Source organism: Porites lutea, chromosome 1, assembly GCF_958299795.1.
Source record: "Porites lutea chromosome 1, jaPorLute2.1, whole genome shotgun sequence".
NCBI lineage: Eukaryota > Metazoa > Cnidaria > Anthozoa > Scleractinia > Poritidae > Porites > Porites lutea.
This window is the reverse complement of record NC_133201.1, coordinates 58491445-58514414: the sequence shown is the minus strand read 5'-3', so window position 1 is coordinate 58514414 and position 22970 is coordinate 58491445. Positions and strand designations below refer to the sequence as shown.

The 22970-nt window shown below is 40.0% G+C and overlaps 2 protein-coding genes across 2 annotated transcripts; one reads left to right on the top strand and one right to left on the bottom strand.

Annotated features, from left to right (window-relative positions):
* Positions 1-1781: 1781 nt before the first annotated feature.
* LOC140940468 (uncharacterized) lies at positions 1782-4616 on the bottom strand. The gene is made up of 2 exons (XM_073389446.1): positions 3767-4616; positions 1782-2687 (listed from the first exon to the last, which is right to left on the bottom strand). Exons 1-2 carry the CDS (start codon positions 4152-4154, stop codon positions 2404-2406), a joined length of 672 nt encoding a protein of 223 aa, XP_073245547.1. The 5' UTR covers positions 4155-4616; the 3' UTR covers positions 1782-2403.
* Positions 4617-8259: 3643 nt separating this feature from the next.
* LOC140940458 (polycomb protein eed-B-like) lies at positions 8260-20847 on the top strand. The gene is made up of 16 exons (XM_073389436.1): positions 8260-8534; positions 10607-10705; positions 11058-11123; positions 13151-13251; positions 13608-13632; positions 13714-13795; positions 14562-14653; positions 14750-14839; positions 15530-15573; positions 17050-17155; positions 17779-17841; positions 18479-18516; positions 18626-18686; positions 19334-19407; positions 19693-19761; positions 20671-20847. Exons 1-16 carry the CDS (start codon positions 8286-8288, stop codon positions 20726-20728), a joined length of 1317 nt encoding a protein of 438 aa, XP_073245537.1. The 5' UTR covers positions 8260-8285; the 3' UTR covers positions 20729-20847.
* The last annotated feature ends 2123 nt before the right edge of the window (positions 20848-22970 follow it).

Below are 22970 nucleotides of genomic sequence, written 5' to 3'. Positions count from 1 at the left end.
CAATTTCGCTCTTGGCCGCATCCTGGTGAACTGAACGGAGAACGTGCGACTTCCAATCTTCTATGCTCGGAGCAGCGCAGCTCAAATCATGCTCTAACTCCTCTCGCTTATCAGGACTAAAAGGGGAAAGAGTAAAGCTTGTCAACATCACGGCGCGATAGCGTCAGAAATTTTTCTTTGGAGCCGTTTTATCAAAAAACAATGATGACTCTCTCACTTTTTTCGTAAACTGCGTTTCATTTAAAACATATATGTTCAAAAGGTTTAGAACCACACAAAGCAATTTAAAATTTCTAACTGAAACTCATATAAAGCGCCCTGGGGATTAGGTTGTTAGTTGACAATAAATGCTAAACTCTGCTTTTCTGTCACAAAGATGTTCTTACCTTAGATGTACTTCACCTGAATCCAACGCTAGTTGCAGATCTGAGACAGCATTCTTTAGGTCTTCGCACCGGTCACAGGTTATGGTATGCTGATGTTGGCACTGACCGTTGTACTCTTTCTCTGTCCTACTGAGGGCGAACACTCTGCAGTGATCTGCGCACGGGGATTCGCTGGCTGTGTGGATCTTGAAATCCGTCTTCAGATACTGCCGACCTGCTTTGAGTCGCATTAGAATGTTATCGGCCATTGTGCTATCCAGTCCTGTGATAGAAAAAATACACACAATAATAAATATTGATACTCCGTCAGCTTATTAAAAGTTGTGACAACTCGTGCACCTACAGTAATAATGGAAGGTGTTTGTATCTCACCGGCTTGTTTGAGTTGATGAGTGATGTCTTCAAGAGTGGCGAGCGCCTGTACCCCATCTGTCTGAGTGCTATCAAGACCGGCTAACGATTTCTTTAGTGAAGCCCCACAAACCTGAAGAGAAACAAAATGCTTTCGTTTCAAACTAATTTCTAAATGCAAACCATTACTACTACTACACCACTACTACAACTACAATTAACCCTGATCAAAATTCGTCCTTTACGAACGTTTATAATCCGTACCTTGATTATATTGAAGAGCGTGGAGCGTCCGAGAGGCTCAAAATTGGACTCTACACAAAAGTTCAGGTACATGCGCACTAGGTGGGAGGATATAAGTGTGCGCACCATGTTCGGGATCTCTAAGCTCTCTCCACTCTCCAGTTTAAGAGTTCTGGTGCCATATGCCACATCTTGAAGAACTGATGGACTGGACAAGAAGTCAAGAAAGTGGTCAACTTTCACAGCATCCAAACGGCATCTGGTGATCCTTGGTGGGTCAATGGGTTGCCCGGGCTTAGTTTGGAAAGCGTGCTTCCTTGCCTCGTCGATTCTCCATTTTGAGAGACCCGGAATCAAAGCCAATAGCTCGCTCTTCGAGTAGTCGTTCACGAAAAGCGACAGGATCTGTTGTCTCGTGTACCAATTGGCGGCTTCCTCATACAGAATCACCAGTCTGGCAACCAGCGTGTCTTCGACTATACCCTCGGTCGCTTGTAAACGAATCCGCCGTTGCATGACTTGGTGGTAGAGCCAGGAGGCGTTGCCAGGGGCAATGGATTCAAGCACGCCTTCCATAGCCTGCTCCGCTTTTTTCCGGTAGTAGCGCTGGGTTCTGGATGACATAGTAAGAACGTCACATTGGCACTGTGACCTCACCGGGCTGACCCTGCCTTCAGTAGCCATTCTGAGGAAATTATTAAGGTAATAAAGGCGGTGCTGTATTTGAGGGGTGGGCTGCCATTCTGCCGACGTCTCTGCTGCGCCAAGAGACTCCTGGGATCCAGAAGACAAAGCGTCTGAATGGCGATCGCTGGGGTCTGAGTCGCGATCGCTATGCTGGAAGAGAAAAAAGCTGTATCTAGGAAATATCTAATTATTCCATCAGTTTGGCATCATTACCGTATAGTCAGCGTGCACAAGTTTTACATTAAAGAATTCCTGTTGGCCGGTATGCTTTGCGCCGGTTGGCTTTGTTTATGAACGCTATATGAATCTGCTCAAACCTCTCTAAGATTAATAACAGGAGTAGAATGAGCTTTGAATAGTAATTGTTACGAGTTATTGATGATTATATTTTATTAAATTTCGCGCTTTATGCTTCAAAGGAAGTTCGATAAATAAGAGTGAGCAACATTCGAAACCACGACCGCAAAGCATACTCGAAGACAGGTATTCTTTGAAAGGAGAAAATTTTATGACTCAACCATATAGTGACTCTCAGTATAACAACCAATTTTAACGAACTATTCCGATTTTATTCAAAGTCTATGCAAATTAGTGTGAGAACCAACATTACGCCCAATGCATCAAGCAACAACGACCCCTCTCCCTCCTTTCCTGATTTGTTCTAAAGATCAGTGGATTATGACAACAATTACAAAGCAAGTGACGCAAACGTCCCGCCCCTTTGAAATCAGTAAACTCATTCACACACTGCCGAAGAAGAACTTACCTCACTAATGAGATCTTCTTGGAATCTTACGTGAAGGACAGGGGTAGCAGACAATTGTTCTGATTCTTCTGTAGCAGGCGGTAGTAACTGTGGTGGCTCTACTATTTCCTCTGCAGACTCCGTAGAACATGAAGGTTCGTGAATCTGAGGCTCTGGGTGAGACGTGGACGCCAGTCCGGGATCTTGTACTTCGGAATCCGCGTCAGTAGAACCTAGAGTTCTTAGATGGTCACCACGGCATTGTCTACAAACCCCTGCGTACAAGAATAAACCTAAAATGAGTTTTGGTAGCATTATGGTTTGTTAGTTTGTGGTAACAGGCTGAATAGAACAAACTGTTTGGAACTTTTCCCAAGCAATAAACGGCTTGCCTGCATTCATTTAGGCATTCTAATATTTCCTAGAGGGAGGGATTTTACCAAGCTAGATTCTAAATAGGTTTGTGCCGCCATTCCTAGTCAAAAGAGGGCCCCTGTTGGAATTATTAGTGATTAGTGCTGTAGAAAATACTAGAAGTCCACGCGATGTGGTAGGCCAGCGTAGGCCATCAGTAAATGTATAATTAGCGGCAATTCCAGTGCGGATTTTAAACAAAAATCTGATAATTTTTCAGTGAGGCGCTTATTTTCACGCCCCGTTCTAGAACACTCATTCTTAATTGACACCGGGCTCTATATTAAAAGGCCTGGCCCTGAGGTTTCGCCAAAAAAAAATCTGTATAATCACTGTAGCTTTTGAGAGAATTGCCCTATCCCCCGCCCCTCCTGGAGAAAAATGACCGATTAGAAGCAGGAACCTATAACTATGGGCTACCGTTAGAACGTAACTAGCTAAGATACAAAAAGGAAAACAACGGAAGGGCAAATTGACCCGGTAAATTTAAAAATAGATTAAAACTCTTGTAGATCAAAATTCACCACACAATCGCTTATTTGTTTGTTTGTTTGTTATTCTTTTGCGAAATAAATATCATACCCTATAACTCATAATTAATTTCTTACAAGATCTTCCATCCTTCCCCCCACCCCCGCCAAAAAAAAAGAAAGAAAAAAAAACTCCTTTCCACTTGTGTATGTATTAATAAAACAATTGACTAAACTTGTGTATTAGTCAATCATTTGCCCCGTGTAAGGGAATCCGGATTCCGGAATCCTAGAAAATTTTGCTAGTGGAATCCGGAATCCCACTAATGATTGAAAAAGAACCCAAGTCCTCTGACAAATACTGGAATACAGTGATTGGAATCCTGTCTTGATTCCCTTACATGAGGCTTAATCATCAAGAAACCAAAGCATGTATAAGTACCGTATTTACCTTCAGTGATCACGCTTACCTGAGCCTACGGGAACCAAAACGTCCCACGTTTCCTTTATCTCTTTCGACATTTTCAAGTTCACCCCTCTGGACACTTTACCCTTACGGCGACCATGAAGCGGATGCTGGCATTTTCTTGAAGGACAATACTTTGCTCCAAGTAAAACGCGATGCTTTGGGCAAATAACCATATCCTTACCCTCCTCGTCAAACAAACCGACACGAGCAAGTATCAGCTCTCTCTCAGAGGCTACACATGATTGTGTTGTTTGCAATTCTCTCAAGTGCGCCTTTACATCACTGACGCAAGAATTCAAAGGAAAAAACTGTGTACGATCGGGGTATCTAGTTGATACGTCACACTCACTGGTACAGTGCACGGCAAAAGAGCACGAAAACTGCGACATCGTTTTTAACGAGAGACCTTTTCACCTCTACATCCTATACCTCTAACCGATCGGCACATGTGAGGAACACTTTGAAATATCCATGCGCGTGCACGCTTTTTCCAATCAACGGTCTATTTATAGAAAGCGTGTGAATCTCAACACTGGGCTGTTAGGTCTATTACATATCCTAAGCCCGAATTCAACATTTACGATCGCCAAACCTTTATACATGTAAAAACTCCGTTTTTAAAGAAGAAAACAAAACAACTCAATTCGTTCGCGTCAATTTGTATTTTTAAAGCGAACGTTTGTTCTGTTTGTAGTTATTATGGAAAATCGAATCAAGCTATCAAATTACAAAGATGTATGCGCTTGCCAGGAAGTAATTTCCAGGGATTAGAAAAAAAGAAGCGTTTGGCTGTAAACAGCCAAACGCTTTTCTCCTTTTTTTCTCCTTTTCAGGCGTATTAGGCAACCGACTTGAGTCGCAAGCAAATCAATTTATTTTCAGAAAGCGGAATTCTTTTGGATAACGTTTTCTGTATCAAGATGCAATGCGGCGTGCAAGATTCAAGCAATTGTACTATTCCTTTACCAGACGAACAAAAGCAAATTTTATTATACAATCATTCTAAAGTTCAAATACAGACAATGTAATTTTGATAGTGTTCTGTGACTCAGGTGTTTGACTTAGCGAAGAGTAAATTTCGTCACGAAGTTCACTTATACAATAATAGAGGTCATCATAAGGCCGCCGATTCTTATTTTCATGGGTTAGGACAAACTAAAGCTTTTGAATTGGTTCAATTTCATTAACGTTTATAGTGTGTAACCATTTTGAGGCATTTTCTGTCTGTTGCTACGTTATCATTACCGAATTAGCGCACTATAATGAAAGGAAAAAAAAGATTGACGTGGGTACCCTGTGGTGGGCCCTTTTTTTATTTAGGCAGTTAGATAGAAATGGTTCTATTTCATTAAAGTGTATGGCGTGTAATCATTTTGTGGCATTGTCTGTCCGTTGTTGTGCGATAATTACCGAATTAGCGCGTTATAATGAAAACAAAATTGACACTGGTACCCTGTGGTGGACGACGTGTTTGCAGTCCTCCTGTGGAATAATTAAATGAGTGCCCAAAGATTTTTTTGCAGATATTGTTAGTATGATGTCCCGTCTTCTAGACGGTATGCTCCGTTTTCTGAAGCATGCTCCGGCATTGGAGATATTTTGGCCTAAACTTTGGATATTTCAACAGTTTTGACTATTGGGTGAGAGGGGGGGTCTTGGCTGAGATGACTTGTGTCATAGGAACTTGTCGTAGAAGAACGAAACAGTTACAATAAATTGTCTTTGGGTAGGATAACATTCACTGAAAATATGAAAAGATTTGATGGAATTCTTTTAGCAGTAGAGCTTTAATACTTTAAACCAATTTTTAGGTGTTTTTTGGTCATTTTTTAAAAAAAAACAAGGGGGGTGGTCAACTCCCCCCGGTTTCGACCAAATTTCCTTAAACTTGGAGTGAAGTAGTTTTGGGTGGACCCCTTCAAACTGGCCAAGTTTCATCGAAATCGGTTAGATGGCTTGTGCCGCCCCTGCCTGGTCGTATCGTGGATGCACTCTTAAAGTTTGGTGCTTAGCAAAAAACCTCCGTAAGATTTAAGTATTCTGTATGTTTGAATTCGGCTAAAACGAAAATATATTTCAAACCTTAAATTTTCAGTAGCCGTGATAGATTACTTTAAAAAAACGTTATAAATGACTCAAATTATTCTTATGTAGCGTCAGAATGCTGCTTAATATCATATTTCGATGCTAGGAAATTTTGGTGTATTTTCGTTCCTGCGATCTTAAAAACTAACCCGTTTTCTCACCACCTGTCTAAGTGCAGCTTCATTCAAAATTTGGACTTTTAGCGCTTTCTTGTATATCTCTGAAACGACAAGAACGAATTTTTTTAAAATCTCTTCACATAATCTTCACAATGTATATAAAAATGTCTGAAACTTTCATTAAGATTGATTCACTGCAACACTTTGAAATTTCAAGACAAGAAAACGCTAAAAGTCCAAATTTTGAATGAAGTTGCACTTATAAAGGTAGTGAGAAAACGGGTTAAAAAAAAATACAGAAGAAGACACGTCGCTTGTTGTTGTTGTTGTTGTTGTTGTTGTTGTTTTGTGCCGCTGCTATATAAGTACTCTTAGAAAACGAAGTTCGTAAGCATGTTTTGTAGAATGAAAAGCCTTTGAATTAAAAGTAACGAAAAAATATATACGCATCAACAAAGACTCTTTACCAGCGTCGCGGGTAGCAATCGCTTTTGTGATAACATATTTCCTCGAATAAGCGCTTACCCCAAGGCCATTCTATCAAATAAGCGCCGCCTCTTCTTCCCCCCAACCCCTCCTCCTTTCGCCCTCACTTTCTTAACTTAGTTGGTACACAAGGAAGACTAGTATCTATTGCCACTTATTTATTGCCATTTATTTACTTTTTAGCCTTCACATACAGCGGAATCAATACAGGCTAATAGTTTCTTTTCCGTTAAGTTACTTCCAGTTGCTTCTATATCCATTTGCGAGAAGGGTTCCTTCATGTGCGTTACGTGTATAGACTATGGTGCACTTGATTATCAAGCATTGTTTAAACAAACGAAAGACTTCATTGACTTGACGTTTGTACGGATAATGTCGTAGTTTTTGGTTTCGCCACAATAAAGTTACAGTTCTGTTTATAGAAACGTAAGAAGCGCCCTCCTTCTAATAAGCGCCAATCCTTTTAGCTAAATTTGACTGAAATAAGCGAGCGGGCACTTATTCGGGGAAATAGGGCATGCACGACTGATTTTACCTCGAAAGATGATTGACAGCTTGTACTTTAAGTAATATGCTTTGCCGGCAAATGTGAAGCCATTTTTTCTACAGAACGACCTAAGATTTTCAAGTGCACCACAGGCCACCCGGGTACTATGATAGTATAAAAATTTTTTATATAAAATGACGACAGCCAAGTATCACAACAGAACTTTTCCAGTAAAATCACAGTGTTTGTATGAGGTAAAAATACCACCCTAAAATTTGTAGGAAATGCAAAATAAAAGTCAACGAAACTTACGCTATACAGATAGTTGTTGTTGTCCTTAATTCTCAAACGAAGTTTCGTCAAAATTTTCTCAAATTCAACGTCAATACAATATAATACATAAGGTGGGAGGCACAAGATGAAGACTCAGCCGCCATCACTCTCCTTCCAACACAACTTTTTTCATGAAATTCAAACACAAACGGTAAATAAACACGCTAGGCTTGTCGAAATAGGACAGCCCCAGATATGGAAACCAATGAAGCTCTCCCAACTAGAGAAACGAATACAGCAGACTTTGAAGCCTGCGTGCAGACGATAACTAAACTCTGATTAGTTAACCAGAGTTTAATTTCGTCTGCGCGCAGGTTACAGACTTTGCTGACGAGGACATAATCAGAAAAGGGCCGAAACTTAAGGAATGGATTCGAGCTTTCGGTGTCGTGTTTATGTCCTGCAAAGTTAATTTTTATGTAATAAGATCAGCTTTGATCGATGCTAACCTGTTGCATACCTGTCACAGCTTCTAGAACCTTTTTGTAACACAGATGGTCTCAGAGCCCTTTAACTAATAAACGAAGTAGCTAACTATTAATTGTGCATAGACTGATGCTAAATAAACGCTGTATTACTTTGCTCCGGCAAATTGTCACCCTACACCTCAGAAGAGGTATTAAGAGATTTTGAAGGATTATTTGAGTTCGCTGATTACTATGAGGCGACTATGCCTTCTAATAGAGGCAACGAAGAGCGGGTAAAGCGGCCAACTATTAATTTTTGAAGGATTTTTTATCACTCAAAATATCACTTCTGAGGCAAAAGGAGGGCAATAAACTACGGGTAAGGTCATACAACGTTTATTATTTAGCAGTGATCCAGTACATATATTTAGCAACACGTTGCTACAGAAGAAGCAAACGGTAATCCAATACATTTACTATAAACTTCCAAACGGTTACACATGTACAGATTGTGTGGGCGTCCTGTGGTTCTCCAAGGAAAACTTTCGAGGAAGACTGGGACGATTTTGCGTGACAGGAAAGGCAGAAGTTCGAAGTGAGAAAATGAGCGGAGAAATCGAAGAATCTCTGCCACAAGAGCCTCAAATAGAATGCGAGGCAACAGGGTCAGATGCAGAACATGAACGAGGAGGAAAACAAGCGAAATTCGATGATGAAGATAGTGACAACGACTCCACAGTAAGCAGTTCGAACTCGAATTCAACCCAAGCTTCCATCGCAGGAAAACGAGGATTTCGAGGCAAAGGAAGAAAGAAACGAAACTTAGCCTTCAGATGTGTTAACTTCCTCAAGGTAAATGAATTGCGACTAATAAGAATTTTTTTCAACTGTTTCGTGGCAAATGCTCCTCGCAGGTTAAAAAAGAATTTATTTTCCCGCGCAATGTCAATTATTTATTGTTAACCTGTTTACCACGTGCTTTGAATTGCGCATTGATTGAAATCACTACAGTGAGTTCATTCTGATGCTCGAGAGAACATTAGGGACCATAGGGCATTGGGATATCTTATTGACTATTATGAAAATGTTATACATGAGAATCTGCTCAAGCGGATGGATTTTAACAGATTTGTATGATTGGTCGACATGATCATGTCATCAATTTTTGGGACTTTAGCTGGGTGCAAGAACCTGTGAACATTTTCATTGCGTCTTACCTTTTTTTTCAGGTTCTGTTTTGTTGACTTCTTTGTTTCCTTTGTTTTATGTCACTCGTGAGTTTTACAGGTTCTTACACCAAGGATGAACCAATTTTAGCTTTTTTGGAGATGTGATATAAGGAGAGGTTTTTTTAGGGTTAATTTATGATGTCTCGCTAGGGTCACGATTGATTGATGACCATGATATTTACCATTGGTTGCTTACCCTGGTTCTCTCAGCATGTATGAGACACATTGTCGCTTTCACCATGTGAGGTACAAATTATAAACAATGATTGAATGAGTTTTTTGTGATATCCAGAATAATCAAGATCGCGGTAAGCGTTATAGCCAGGCTGAAGGGGATCTTGTGTAATTTGTGAACCCCGCGACTGAGTATCGTTTGGCACTATCGGCCATTATGTCAAGTATCGGTCGACTCTCGATGGCCATTTCGGTCGACTGTTGGTCGACATGTCAATCAATATGTTGGTCTACGCGCAACTGATATGGCGGTCAGTGTATCGGCCAACATATCGGTTGACATGTCGACACTATCGGCCGATCTGTCAGTCAACATGTCAGCATTCTCTCGGTTGACTATCAATCAACACATCAGCCAACATGTTGACTGAGAGTCGGGTGACAGATGTCAGCGGAGAGAGCGACTGTGGGTTAGCCAATATGTCAACTGATCAACCAATATGGCGACCTAGAATTGGCTGACATATCAGCCGACATGTCGATTGAGTATTGGCCCATAGTGTTGACCAATACTCAACTGAGGGGTGCACAAATTACACAAGATCCGCTGAAAGCCGAGGCTGATAACACTTATAGAGACCTAGATTATTTTGGATATCACAAAAACCGAATCCAAGGCTGTGCTCTAAGGAAAATTGAAGGGAGCCCAGTGTTTTAACCCTGTAAAATCTAGGGTGCCCAGCATATGATTTGTACAAAAAACTAAGATTTTCTAGTTGCCCAAAAACAAATGTTGGGTGCCAGGGTCCACCGGCCTCTGCTAGAGCACAGCCCTGGAATCTAATGATTGTTTTTTATACATTGTTTTGAAGAAAATAAGGACAAACACACCAACATATGGAAAACAGTTTGACATCGCTCTTGTAAATCATGCATTGCGCACACAACCTACATTTTAGTTAGTTATCTGCTAGCAGATAACAGACTAATCTGTAGGTTGCACTGATTTCCAAAATGAACTGTAGGCTCTCAGCCAATGAGAAGACAAATACTGAGTATGATATGTAATCATACCAATGACTGGAGCTACGGTTGTCAAGCAGTGCCCAACGACCAATGGTCATGAGACCAACAATATACACCTATACCATGATTTTTTACATCTGAATTTATCATAAATAAGCCATAATGAATTACGTCTTATTACTTTTGTTTGGCAAACCCAAGACAGTTAAATCTCCTTACATGTAATACAGAGCCTTGTTGGAATTGTACAAACTTTGGAATACAGCTGAACATCCTTGTGTGACCCCCTCTCATGAGCGACCACCTATCCAAAACACCAAATGGTTGGAATCTCTCATAAACAACCACCTCTTGTGAACAACTGTGATCACTTTTTAGGATGACAGTTTTGGAAGTTTTTCATTGTTTTTAACCTCTTCTAAACAACCATCTGGTAGAATGCTCTTAAATCTTTGTGTTGGCAGTATGTACTATAATGCTACTCTTTTTTGACAGGAAGATCATAAACAGCCTATATTTGCTGTTCAGTTTAACTACAATGTACCTGAGGGAACAGAAGATCTCCATTTGTTTGCAACTGTTGGAAGCAACCGGGTAAGTGATATAGAAAAAGGGACTGCTTGCTCTTAGTGGCCCCTTGTAAGTTTAACTTTTGTCTTTAGGTGACTTGGAAAATCAACGATGTATAATACGTAGATTTGGTCAAGCCTTAAAAGGGACGTTTCCATTTTATATTCTTTTAATTTATTTGAAACATTTAAGTTTAGCCATTGTAAGAAATCCACAAATCTCTACTTCACCTTAGGGGGAAGGGTTGGGTGATTTCAGAAAAAAAATGATGTGTGGTAGATCGAGCAGCAGATCACTTTAATAATTTGAGCTGTGTAGGAGGAGATGTGTGACTGAGAAAGTTAATAACTGGGTGTGCTGTTTTCTTTTGATGCAGGTAACAATCTACCAGTGTGAAGCCAAAGGAGTGGTCAAGCTGCTTCAAGCTTATGCTGATGCTGATGTATCTTTTTACTCACTTTGCCATTAGTTTTACTTTAATTAGTGTTATTACTTACTTATTTATTTCAATTGGAGACATTTTGTTGACCTACGCTTGAAATGCATGGTATTGAAACAAAAGTCAAACCACCATGTGCGACTTCCTCTCATACGTTGTAAGCGACCATCTATCCAAAACACCAACATTTGCCCTGTCATATTACTACATTTGAAGCCTCTCATAAACAACCACCTGTCCTAGCAACCACGACCACTTTTTAGCTCATGGATGACGTAGAGGGTACTAGTAAGGCGAATTTTTTTTCCTGAGATGGGTTTTGTATAAATAGCAATATTTTAAAGAACACTGATAATATCATCCGCAAGAAATGGACTTAGAATTGTTAAAAGGACATTGAAATAATTGAGCGTGGATCATTATTGTGTATTTGAACGAATTGTGCACATTTGTTCCGGATATTGTACTTGATATGGAGAAGATGCGATCAACAGGAGCGTGAAAGAGCTATTGCAGCCTGACGATAGGATTTCGTTCAGCGAAAAGCGAATAAGCCAAAGAGCCTTATAATCACTGCAAAAAAACTGTCCTCGAATTGTTAAAGGGACATTGAGGAGTATCTATTGAGGTTTATTCAGTTATTTGGACGAATCCGTTCGACCATTTGTCTTCGTATGCAAACAGGGAATGAATTAATGTTCTGTCAACTAGAAGCACAGGTTTTAGAACCAACAAGCGTTAAGCTATTTTGCTTGGATTCTTAGGTGATCTTTGCCTTAAAGTAGGCTTTTGTTTGTCGGTGATTCCATTTAGCAGTGCTATTAATGTAATTTCTACAAGAAATGCTGCGCTGGTATAAACAAGTCTCTGGCGAAAGGCAATCGGATACTTCGACTGCGTTTAAATTACTTGGCTAGGTCAGAGCACGTACTGCTTTGAGCTTAATTTTACATGTATTAAAATAATTTTTAGCTCGTGTTTATCAAAAGCGCGTTCTAAAGCAGTTCAATTTAGCCATAAACGCCTGTATTCTGTATTTAATATAGCTCGTACTGCATATACTAACCGTTACGTACTCATCATATGGAAACATTTATTTGAAAGCATCGCACTTCTAAAACCACGGTTTAAATAAAACTCATGTATGTAAAACTTGGCTATTTTACAAGAAAGTGCACTGTCGTTCGGAAAGTGTTTGACAGTCAGATGAGAAAGCAAACTATTTTACAACTAAAAAGCGTTAATAATTGCTTTTAAAAGTGATCTTTGCTTTGTAAGTAGAAATGCTGCGCTGATAAAAAGTTTCTAGAATATTCAGGTACACATGCAATCGGATACTTCGAGTCACGCTGTATTTTGGCAAGTCCGTACATAATGAACCGTTCAAAAAGATTAATATGTTTTTCTGTGATTATTGAACTGTCTTTTCTACACTAATTCAATTCATCCATGAGCTCGCTCCTAGGAGCCTTTGATTTGGATGATGGTGTCCGAATCTTTCTTTATTTTTAGTCTCCTGTTTGCAACTATTATTTTTGAAGCAAGGTTTCATATTTTTCTTTGCTGTACGTAGTACATTACACAGAGTGTGCGAAGAACTTTTAGTGACAACAGAAAACTACACATATCATAAATTAGAAATTGCATGCAATGAATTCTCTTTCAGAATGTTGATGAGTTTGGATGCCTTCTAGAATGGGGCCACTATGGTTCAACTCTTATCCATTAAATGTTTGCATCTTGTGTGGTTGATTATGGAAGGTTCAGCTATACTCTATCGCTACTGGACACCTTATTTGTAATTGAACTAAAACAGCTTCTGGTCACTGGAAAATATTTACTGTTTCCATTGAGCAGTGATCATTCATTTCAATGTCGGCAAGTACATGTAACAGCTGTCTTTAAATTGCTTGCTATCTTTTCAATCTCTAATCACCCCATTGAAGTCAGAGTCGACTAAACACAATTGTAAATAAAAATGTTCACCAAAACATAAAAGAAGAAAAAAAAATTCCCTTAACTTGTTGTAGCCAGAGGAAAGTTTTTACACCTGTGCCTGGTCATATCATCCTGACACCGGGGAGCCATTACTTGCCGTTGCTGGGACAAGAGGAATCATCAGATTCATTAGGTCAGTGCTGTTTTTGTTTTGTTTTAACTCTTGCCAAGTATTTCAGGGGTTTAGTGAGAAATTTTCCATAAGTACACATCTCCAAAGTCATTTTTACTCCAGTGATTACAGTGTACATTAAAACTGTATCATTCACCATGTCATATGACTGAGTGAATTATTAAGTGAGGGGAAATTTACTCTCCAGTCCCCCAAATCCCAATTTCAGAAGACTTCACAACTTACAAATTACTCACCTGTTTATATACTTCATAATATCAATGATAAGTCTTTACCATTAAATCATGGAGAAAATTACATATATACTGAAGTTATAGACAGTTATAGACTGTTTTTATTTTATTTATTTTTTGCAGTCCAATCAGCATGAACTGTATCAAGGTAAGTGTGAACAATTTTAGTTGAGAATTTGTCAATTCCATTTTTATAGCATTAAATGATTGTGTTGTATTTCCTCTTCAGCATTACATTGGTCATGGTGGAGCTATAAATGAACTTAAGTTTCATCCGGTGGATCCTTATATACTTCTTTCAGCAAGCAAAGGTGACAACCATTTTGTTGAGTGATGTACTATATTCAAGATGGAGTGCTAGTGTTTTCTTACTTTATAAAGAGAAACCAAAATGTGTACAGTAAAAACTGCATTAAGCAGACCAAGGAAGAAAGGAATTGTGGGGAGCCAATAAGCTCTTAAATGTACAAAGAAATTAAAACGGAATCCATCAGGAAATTGAGTAATTTTAATTTTCAGTGGACAAAAACCTTATACCAGAACAATTTAAAGCATACTGCATTCCTTTTTACACTTTTCAACCAGTTATTTGTAATAACACCAAAGACAATTTTTTATGGGAGCCTGAGAAATCAATCTCAAATTGCACAAAATGAAATTTTTACGAATGAAATTTTACCTTTGTTTTCACAATTCCTCTGAAATTTGAAATTTATTTTCTGGGGCTCTCATAAGAATTTTTGTCTTTTGGTGTTGTTACAGATAACCAATAATTTTTATTGTATTATAATCTATAGCCCTTGAAAAATGTAAAAAAGAATGCAATATGGTTTTGATTATTCTGGTACAAGGGTTTTTTCCTCTGAAAATTTCCTGATGGATTCCATCTTAATACACATATGAATAACTAAAACATGTTGGCAAAGCAGTCAACATTTCAGACTTAAGATCTGTTGGTCTGTCTGTTCAAGCTTTGTCCTTGTGTTCTTTCCTAAGATAATACACTTTGCGTAATTGTGTATTTATATCTTTATTTTTATTATTAACAAGGATGTTTAACTGTAATATTGTTGGCAGATCACAGCCTGAGGTTATGGAACATCAAGACAGATGTGCTAGTTGCTATATTTGGTGGTGTGGATGGACACAGAGATGAGGTCCTTAGCACAGTAAGTCATAAATTAATAATGCCGTTTTGAGCTGATCTCGCTTATGAAAGTTACAGTCAACCATTTATTTTCATTGTCTTTTAACCTAATTTTAAGGACTTTGACATCCTTGGTGAGAAGTTGGTGTCTTGTGGAATGGATCATTCTCTTAAGATTTGGTCACTGGAAACTGATGCTGTCAAAAAGGTAAAATTGAATCTTGTATTTGTTTTGTTTTGTCTGTTTGCATCTCGTCTTAAGTTTTCTTTTTTCTGTGTGTTATTTGAGAACCAGATCTTAAACTGTATAAGTTCTCAGTGCATGTATAGCTCGCAGATTCTAGAATTCAAAGCCCTGTAAATAACCTTGTATTGATCACTGTAATCGGTCACATTTATTATACATACAATAATTTTAGTGAGAACGGTGGACGTTGTTGAAGAAATTGATCCTATCAAGTGTCAAGGCGATAATAAACCGAAAAACCGGAGTTTTTTTTAAATGAGTTATGCTACCTTGTGTCTTACTGTTGTGAATAGGTTACGAGCAGTCTCTCTTTTTTCTTAGCTCGTCGAGCAAAACGCGCAAGACACAAAAATTACCACGCGCGTGACTGAAGGCGTTTCTCGCGTCGAGCGGCCACTCCCCATTCTAACTCTGAAGAAAAAGAAAGACTGCTCGCAGTCTACACTGTGAATGATTAAGTAGTGCTGGGGCGTAAGTGAACCATACCGTTCAACTTGCCTTTTTGGATCTTTCCAGTTTATACGATTTTTTTGTAAAATAACTGTCTATGAAACAGATTAAAACTATTATGACATTGCTTTCTCGTGTCAGTTTTAGGAAACATGAAAAGGTATTGCTGATACTTGGAAATTCTTTTCTTTTTTTTCCTAGGTTATCAAGGAGTCTCATTCTTACGATGCAGGCAACACTGAAAAGTAAGGTCTCTTCTTTGCATTTACAACTGCTAGAAATAATAAACATACTAACCATGTCAGCCGTAGCCGGCGAGCAAGCTCTCTGGGGCGCTCTGGCGGCGGGGCGGAAGCTTGCAATAACGATGCGAAATGTTGATTGGTGGAGATGACGTTATTAATGACGTCATCACCCTTGGCAGGTATTTTTCAATGTTTGCTTACATTCGCGCTCGTTTCCGCTTCGCGCTGATTGGCGGAAATCAGACAGCTCAGTCGACGGGGAGCCACTGGGGAATTGGACGTGGAATTCAAATTCCAGAGACAGAGTTGCAAGCTCTCCTTCCTTTTCCCGCCCTGCCGCCAGAGCGCCTTGGAGAGTTTGCTCACAGGAGATGTCAGCCATGGATATGTTGTGGTTCAATTTTGGTTTAATTTTATTTTCCTTTGTTTTGGGATATGGTAATAATATGATAATGAGTTTGAAACAATGGAAAATAAAATTTATACCAAGGATAAAATTAATAATAACAATCTTTTAATAGGATGCTCCATCACAAGAGTGGTTTACATAGAGGTCCTAAAATTGAACCACAACATCCACAACTCTCAAAAGTATTGACTATGTGCGTGAAATACTTATGTGTGACGCTGGTAGATAAAATTTACCGCGCTTTTTTAGAAGTTAGTTTAACGTTGAAATATGTTTTTTCTGTGCTTGTGAGTGATGTTCGTTTCTCTTATATGTATTATAAGAGCTTTCGTGCTGTTGATAGATCTCGATCGTCTTCAGATAAACATTGGCCGGATCACAAATGAGTGCATCGATCTTGTACCTTTTTGACGGAGATTGATTTGAGCATGTGCGGCTTCATGGCGCTTAGTGACTGCGGCGTTGATCGTGTGGTGCATAGTACTGTTGTTCCTTTTTGTCTTGGCATCGTCTTTAGTGAGCTTAAGCAATGAGAACGCTGACGCCCGAGACGTCATGAATAGCAACCAGAGGCTCGATGTCTCGCTTGATGGAACAATTTTGTCTCACACAACGAATCTGAATGCCTTTGTTTTAACTCCCGCTGTACGAATTTGTCGAGGCTCAGTGCAATGAAAGAGAGAAAATATCAACTTCCGGCTGCCAGTTTTGACGTCCGGGACGTCAACGTTCTCGTTGCTTAAGGTTTCTCCCCAGACCAACGTTGTCTCTCGAACGTCCCGGTAACTTTTTGGGATGGAAGTCAAATATTCAGATCAAAATGTAAAGAACAGGAGCGCAGGTCCTAGCTAACAAACCAGTCCATTTTGTTTTGTTAACTAATAGTTTTATCATGTTATCTCTGCCACGGAGACCCCGTTAACTATCCGCACTTTCGAGAAACGGGCCTCAGAGGAGTAACCCTAGATTAGCACAGAATAGAAGTACTGTTGTTTGTTGCCTGCCTGTGGCTCGTACGGCTGTAGAGATTAGCTGATTTGCAAAGTTACTTTACTGTTGTATTTCAGAGCGTTTTCCTCGATCAAAGTCCACTTTCCGGATTTCACGACACGTGACATCCATAGAAACTACGTCGACAGTGTTCGTTGGTTTGGTGATCTTGTCCTGTCTAAAGTAAGATGTGTTTTACATGACGTATACATTCAAGTCGTGTAGTAGTAGAGTGCAGCCTTTAAATCTAATGCAGTTTGTTTCTTAAGAAAATTTTACAATCGATATTCCCTACGCAGCCGTTAGCTGTTTTATCCTCTCAAAGTCCCTCCATTTATTGGTATGGCATCCATTTAAACCTACATTCATATATTTTCTTTAATGACCCACTCTGTCTTCTTTGGCCATAAAGTAGAATAAATTCCGACCAACTTTTCAGGAATTGAGCGAATACTAGAATTTTGTCGCATTCCCTTTGACCTAAAAACCTTGCCTTCCGACTCTTTGCGAGTAGTTATTTTTCAAAGTTAGTGAAGGAGCAGCCATCTCGCAACGAAGGAGGAAGGAGGAACCCGCGAGGTACGAGGGTGTTAGCCTGAGAAGAATGTTTTTTCTCAGACCAACGTCCTCATTTCTTGAGCCTCGCGGCTTGGCCTCATGCCACACGTGTGGTACCCCCACTAACTTTGATAGAAAACAAGAACGTACTCACAGTCTGTGATGTTTGTCGATTGTGTTCAATTATTTACTTCAACTCTTGGAAGCTTTAATCGATATGGGTGTTAACCTGGTGCATTTCCTTTCAGTCATGTGAAAACTGTATTGTTTGTTGGAAGCCGCAAGAAAAATTTGAGGACATTTTCAAAGGGGTAAGATAAGCTAACTAAGGGAACTGTATTCCATTCCCAGGATGCCATTAAGGTTTAGAATAAATTAATGAATCGTGAAGCGCGAAGGGTTAAAATATGACTAGGTCAGACCTTACTGAAAAAATAATAAACCGGCAAAGCCAGGCAAAGGCAATCTTTTCTTTATGAACTGGTCACGAATTAAAGGCGGGAAAACGTGATAACCTGATAAATTAGGTTCGTGTTTATAGGAACTGGTAACGTATCAATAGGGAGGGCGTGGAATAGGCTTCAACACAACCATTTGAATATACGTCTTGAGTGCAAGTTGGTCATCAGAATAACTTTGTTTTAACTATTTGCTATTTCGCACCTTCTACAATGTGAAATTGATATCATCCTTTGAAATTTCGTAGCGTCTTTCTGCAGGTATCGTCATCAAAGAATTAAAGGAACCAAACAAAAGAGCTGTCTTGAGGGCTTTATTGTTTGGTTGTATTGTTTCTTTTGTTGTACGTAATTTGTAATCTGTGCCTCGGTACCTACAGAAGTAAACCCTTTTCTTGACAACTCGTGCACTCTTCACAAAGCGATTTTTTTTAACCGAGAGGTTACATTTAATCAAACCTTATTAATTTGATATTCTCTCTGTTCCCAGCCTTTCAATTCGGAGCGAAGCGTTACCATGCTTCATAGGTAAGTTAAGCGATCACATTTTGCTAATCATTCAATTGTAGATTGCAACAGGTATTTCCCTAAATGGCTTTAAACTACTTATGTCCGTATTTTTCAATTCCTTCGTCAGATTTGAGTTTTCTCAGTGCGACATATGGTACATGAGATTCAGTTTAGACTACGAACAGAGGGTAAGAAAATCACATGAGTAGGATGGAACGTTTCATGATAGGCTTTGTTCATCGTTCGTTCAATTTTGTTATTTATAGCAACATTTCGACCGTTTTCTGATGGTATTCATTTAGTGATCACCGCGTCGATTTGTTTCTGTTTGGTTTCGTTGGCCCCATTAGTTTTCAACTTCAACTGGAGGCCTTTCAGACAAAATGGAGAACATTTATTATCAAACCCCTCCCTTTTTATTCCGTATCCTTTCATGTCAATGATATTCCTGTTAGTTGCATTTTGGGCAGGTTATTCTAATTTTTTTAAAATCATCTCACCTAAATGGCCATAACGTGTGAGTGTCGGTGTTTCTTTAGAGGGAGATATGGAGGGAAGGATTACCTTCCTTACGCATCGTTTTCCATCTCCGGCTTCCCTGAAGAAAAGCCTGATGTTCAGCCTAGTATACAGGACATGGATCAGTAAAATCCATAACCTAGCACACATGTAGCTGAACTCTAATCCCTCCCCATCCCTGAGGGTACGTCCCTGCGTAGTTTTTGCTAGGGAGAGTGCGGGGTTACTATCGAACCAACAGTCCAACACGTACTGATTATTAAAAAATAATTAATGAATCCAATTAGTAAATGGTTGCGTCGAATTTATTTTACAGCTCATGGCTGTTGGAAATCAAACAGGAAAGACCTTTGTTTGGGATATTGGTGTGGAAGATCCAAGGAAAGCAAGGTAATACGTTTTAATGTCTCACTGGATATCACATTTTACCATTCGCTCCTTTTCTTGATTTGCTATCCCGCGCGACTGCCCCGTGGGAATGCCCGCATAGCCTAGTTCCCAGGCCCTCTCCTTTTCTGGTTAGAGGTTACTCCTCGCAGTCTAAGTTTGGTTGTTCAAAACAAGCTGCGATGCTTCAAAAGAGCAGAATCTTTTCTCTCAATTGCCTAACTGAAGTCATGAGTAGACGTCCTGTTGGACTTTTTAGTTACAATATTGAGTTTTTTATTTGCCCAGATCAACAACGTTGGTTCACAACAAGTGTGTTTCAGCCATTAGGCAGACGGGCTTCAGCAAAGATGGCAGGTTAGTGAAAGGCAACAAGATCAATTTAGGTTTCTGGGAAACTGACCACCTACCCCTCCCCTAAGCCAACATTTTCCCTTAAGTGAGAAGTAAGTGTTAATGTTGACTTAGGGGAGGGGTGGGTGGTCAGTTACTCAGAAACCTCGATTATCCCTTACTGTCTCTACTTTTGAGGAACTGGCATCAAAGTTAGGTGATTTTTTTGTCTAACAATACTATATTTCCTCGAGTAAGCGTCTCTTTTATCACCCTCACCCTTCACGAACAATAGTGAGAATAATAGAAATGTGATAGGGTTTTTGTAGCCTGTTGAGTAAGTGAGAAAGATCTTTTTTTTTCGTTAAGTCAGTGACATATACGGCTCGGAACCAAGTACTCTCAATAGGAGTCATGCGCACTGCCTTAATTCTGTTTGTAAATATGGCGGCTCTGGGCTGGCTCACTACACATAATAGGCTGATTTAGCAACAGAACGGGAACGTCAGTTGACGACGGCGCGCGCAAATCAAACAACTGGCTTGACCAATGGCAGAGCGGCAACACCGTAAGTCGTGTTTAGTCCTTTCCGCGCGCTTTCCCGTCTTCAACTGACGTTCCCGTCCTGTTGCTAAATCAGCCTAGTTATAGGGATTACAGTCACCTCGGGCCCTCGTCAAACCAAGCCAGTTCAGCCCAGGCCCTTTCTCCTTTACCTTAGCACATGCGTTGCTTGACCGGGAAAAAAAACAAATCAACAACTGAACAAGCGCCTTATCCTGATTAGCTGATATGAGGTGCATCGGTATTTCAAGGTTGGCAACTGCACATTAAAAAGACTCTTAAAGAAAACAAAGAGATTCTTTCTCTGAAACCACTGACTTCTTTCGGTTTAATTTGTTTGTCTTTTTTTGGTTTCTCTTTTGACTACAGGATTTTAATCTCTGTTTGTGATGATGGCACACTGTGGAGATGGGATAGAGTCAGATAACAACTTACTTTTTTTCAACCGGATCTTGTCGCTTTTTTGTATCATAACGCCCTATTTTTGCACTGTATATTCTTCTCTAACACGAAACCTTTGCGTAGAATTAAAAGTAGCTCTTCATATTTACGTTGCGTCTGTTGTTTTGATGACTTTCATGAACCCGGGGTCGTAAGACTGCTGTCCTTTTTAGCGGATTAAATAATTGAAAATCTCTCATGTTTAATGCAAATTTTCAACTTGACAGAATGCCGACTTTTTGAACCATTTTTGTTGCACAAGAGCATTACCGCCCGTGTCTCTGCCTTCGAAGTAACCTTTTGCTGCGCTAGGGGGCGAGAAGCGCGAGACACGCGTGACGGGGGTAGACGTAGAAAAATAGTAACTTCCTCCGTCGCTTGTGCCTCGTGCTCCACGCTTCCTACGCGCCTGAAGTCGCTCGCCTGAAAAAAAGCGAAAAAAAAATTTCTGGCCGCAGTTGTTCAATAGGTGGATAGCGCTATCCACTGGATAAATCTCCATCCAGTGGATAGCACAGTTGGTTTGCCCTAAATCCCTAATACTTATCCACTGTTCTACCGGCTATTGTTGCGCGCGCTTGACGTCTCCCGTTATTTATGACGTCACCGACAGCACCGAACGACCCCACATGAACAAAGCATGGACAACTCAAGTGCCTAGTTGCCTCTGAAAGTTGCTCATGACAGATTCTGGCAGGTTTCTTAAAGCGGATCAGTCTGCCGCATTTGCGATGAAAGAATTTGTGTACCAAAATGAGTCGAGCTGCGTAGTGGAGATTCGTTCCCCTGTGAAAGCAAGAAGTGAAACTTGTAAAACTTGTGAAGCCAGGAACAAACGACGGACAACATTTTACGCCAGAATCCGAAGCTATTTATTGGAAAGAAGAAATATTGAAGCAAAACTGAAGAAGTTTAATGTGAAGTCGCGTGGTGTGGTCAGCCCGTTCGGATTTCTTCGTCAACTTTTTGCAGGTTTATTCCAACCGGAAACGGAAACGAAATTCACCTACGAGGAGTTGGAAAAACTAACGGAGTCCCAGCTTGCCGAATTAAAAGAATCTCTTGTAAATTTAATGTCAACTAAAACAAAGGAACTTAAGCAGGAGCAGTTGGCTTGTATCGGTGAAAGAGACGACCTGGAGGAAAAGAAAAATAAGGCGAGAGAATTAGAAAGTATGGCCTGGCTAACGCTGAGACCATTCATCAACAAGCATCCTTCTTCAGATGATTTAACCCGGGTTCTCATGTTTTAGAAACCTATTTAATTTTACTGTCAATGTAAAAAAACGAATTGTTTAGTTTTGAAGTCTAAAAATAGCGTGTAGCTCTCTAAAAACAACTCCATAGCATTCATCTTAGCGCATGCGCCTGAAAAAAAAATCACCGGCATACTTTCTTACCGACATCGCACTTTTTAAAGATTTTTTTTCGAAGGGAAATCCATACTATGGGAGGATCCATACTATGGGAGGATTGTTTTAACTATCAAGCCGTGTAGCGTGTGCTAGTGTTTAGATTTTTAAAATTCAAAATGCCAACCGCATTTCTTGATGGAATTCCTCTTCATTGCTTTTCAATGGCCTCGTGTTATTGCGTTTAACTTCTTATTTTTGCCACGTTAAAACTGGCAGCCTTACTGATTCACTCGAGCGACGCTGACGTAAACACTCACAAGCCCTCATCCTGAGAGCCTCGGGGATCCTTGTTGCTGACCAAAACGATCGCATCCGGCTCTGGGAATGAGATTGTTAGGTAAACAACCTCAATCTCTCGAGTGCAAACCTAGGAATCCTTACACCTTGGGACACAACACAGGGAAAATGAAAGAAAAGGTCTTTCTTCAATTCTCCATTTCCTCATTCGGCTCTTCCGTTGAGATGCTTCGCATGGCAACATAATCTTCAGCGCTTTCACGCGTTTGTGTCACGTGTGTGCACAGCATGCATTTGTGCTTGCTTGGGAATTTGGATCCGCGCATGAATTCAAGAGTAGGTTTAGTGGGTCTAACTTCCTCTAAGCACAGAGCAGAAGTACTCATGGGGGTCTAGGTGCAAGCAGTTGACCTCCTTGCGCGCGGTACAAATTTTATGCGGGAGAGGGGCCGGGGTGGGTTGGTTGATTTTGCAGCATATTCGCAAACATAGAGTTGTACATCCATCACGCCTTGGTTTGCCGGCCGTGTATCGACGGCCGGTACAGAGCGTACTTGTCAATAGGCGTTCTTGAGG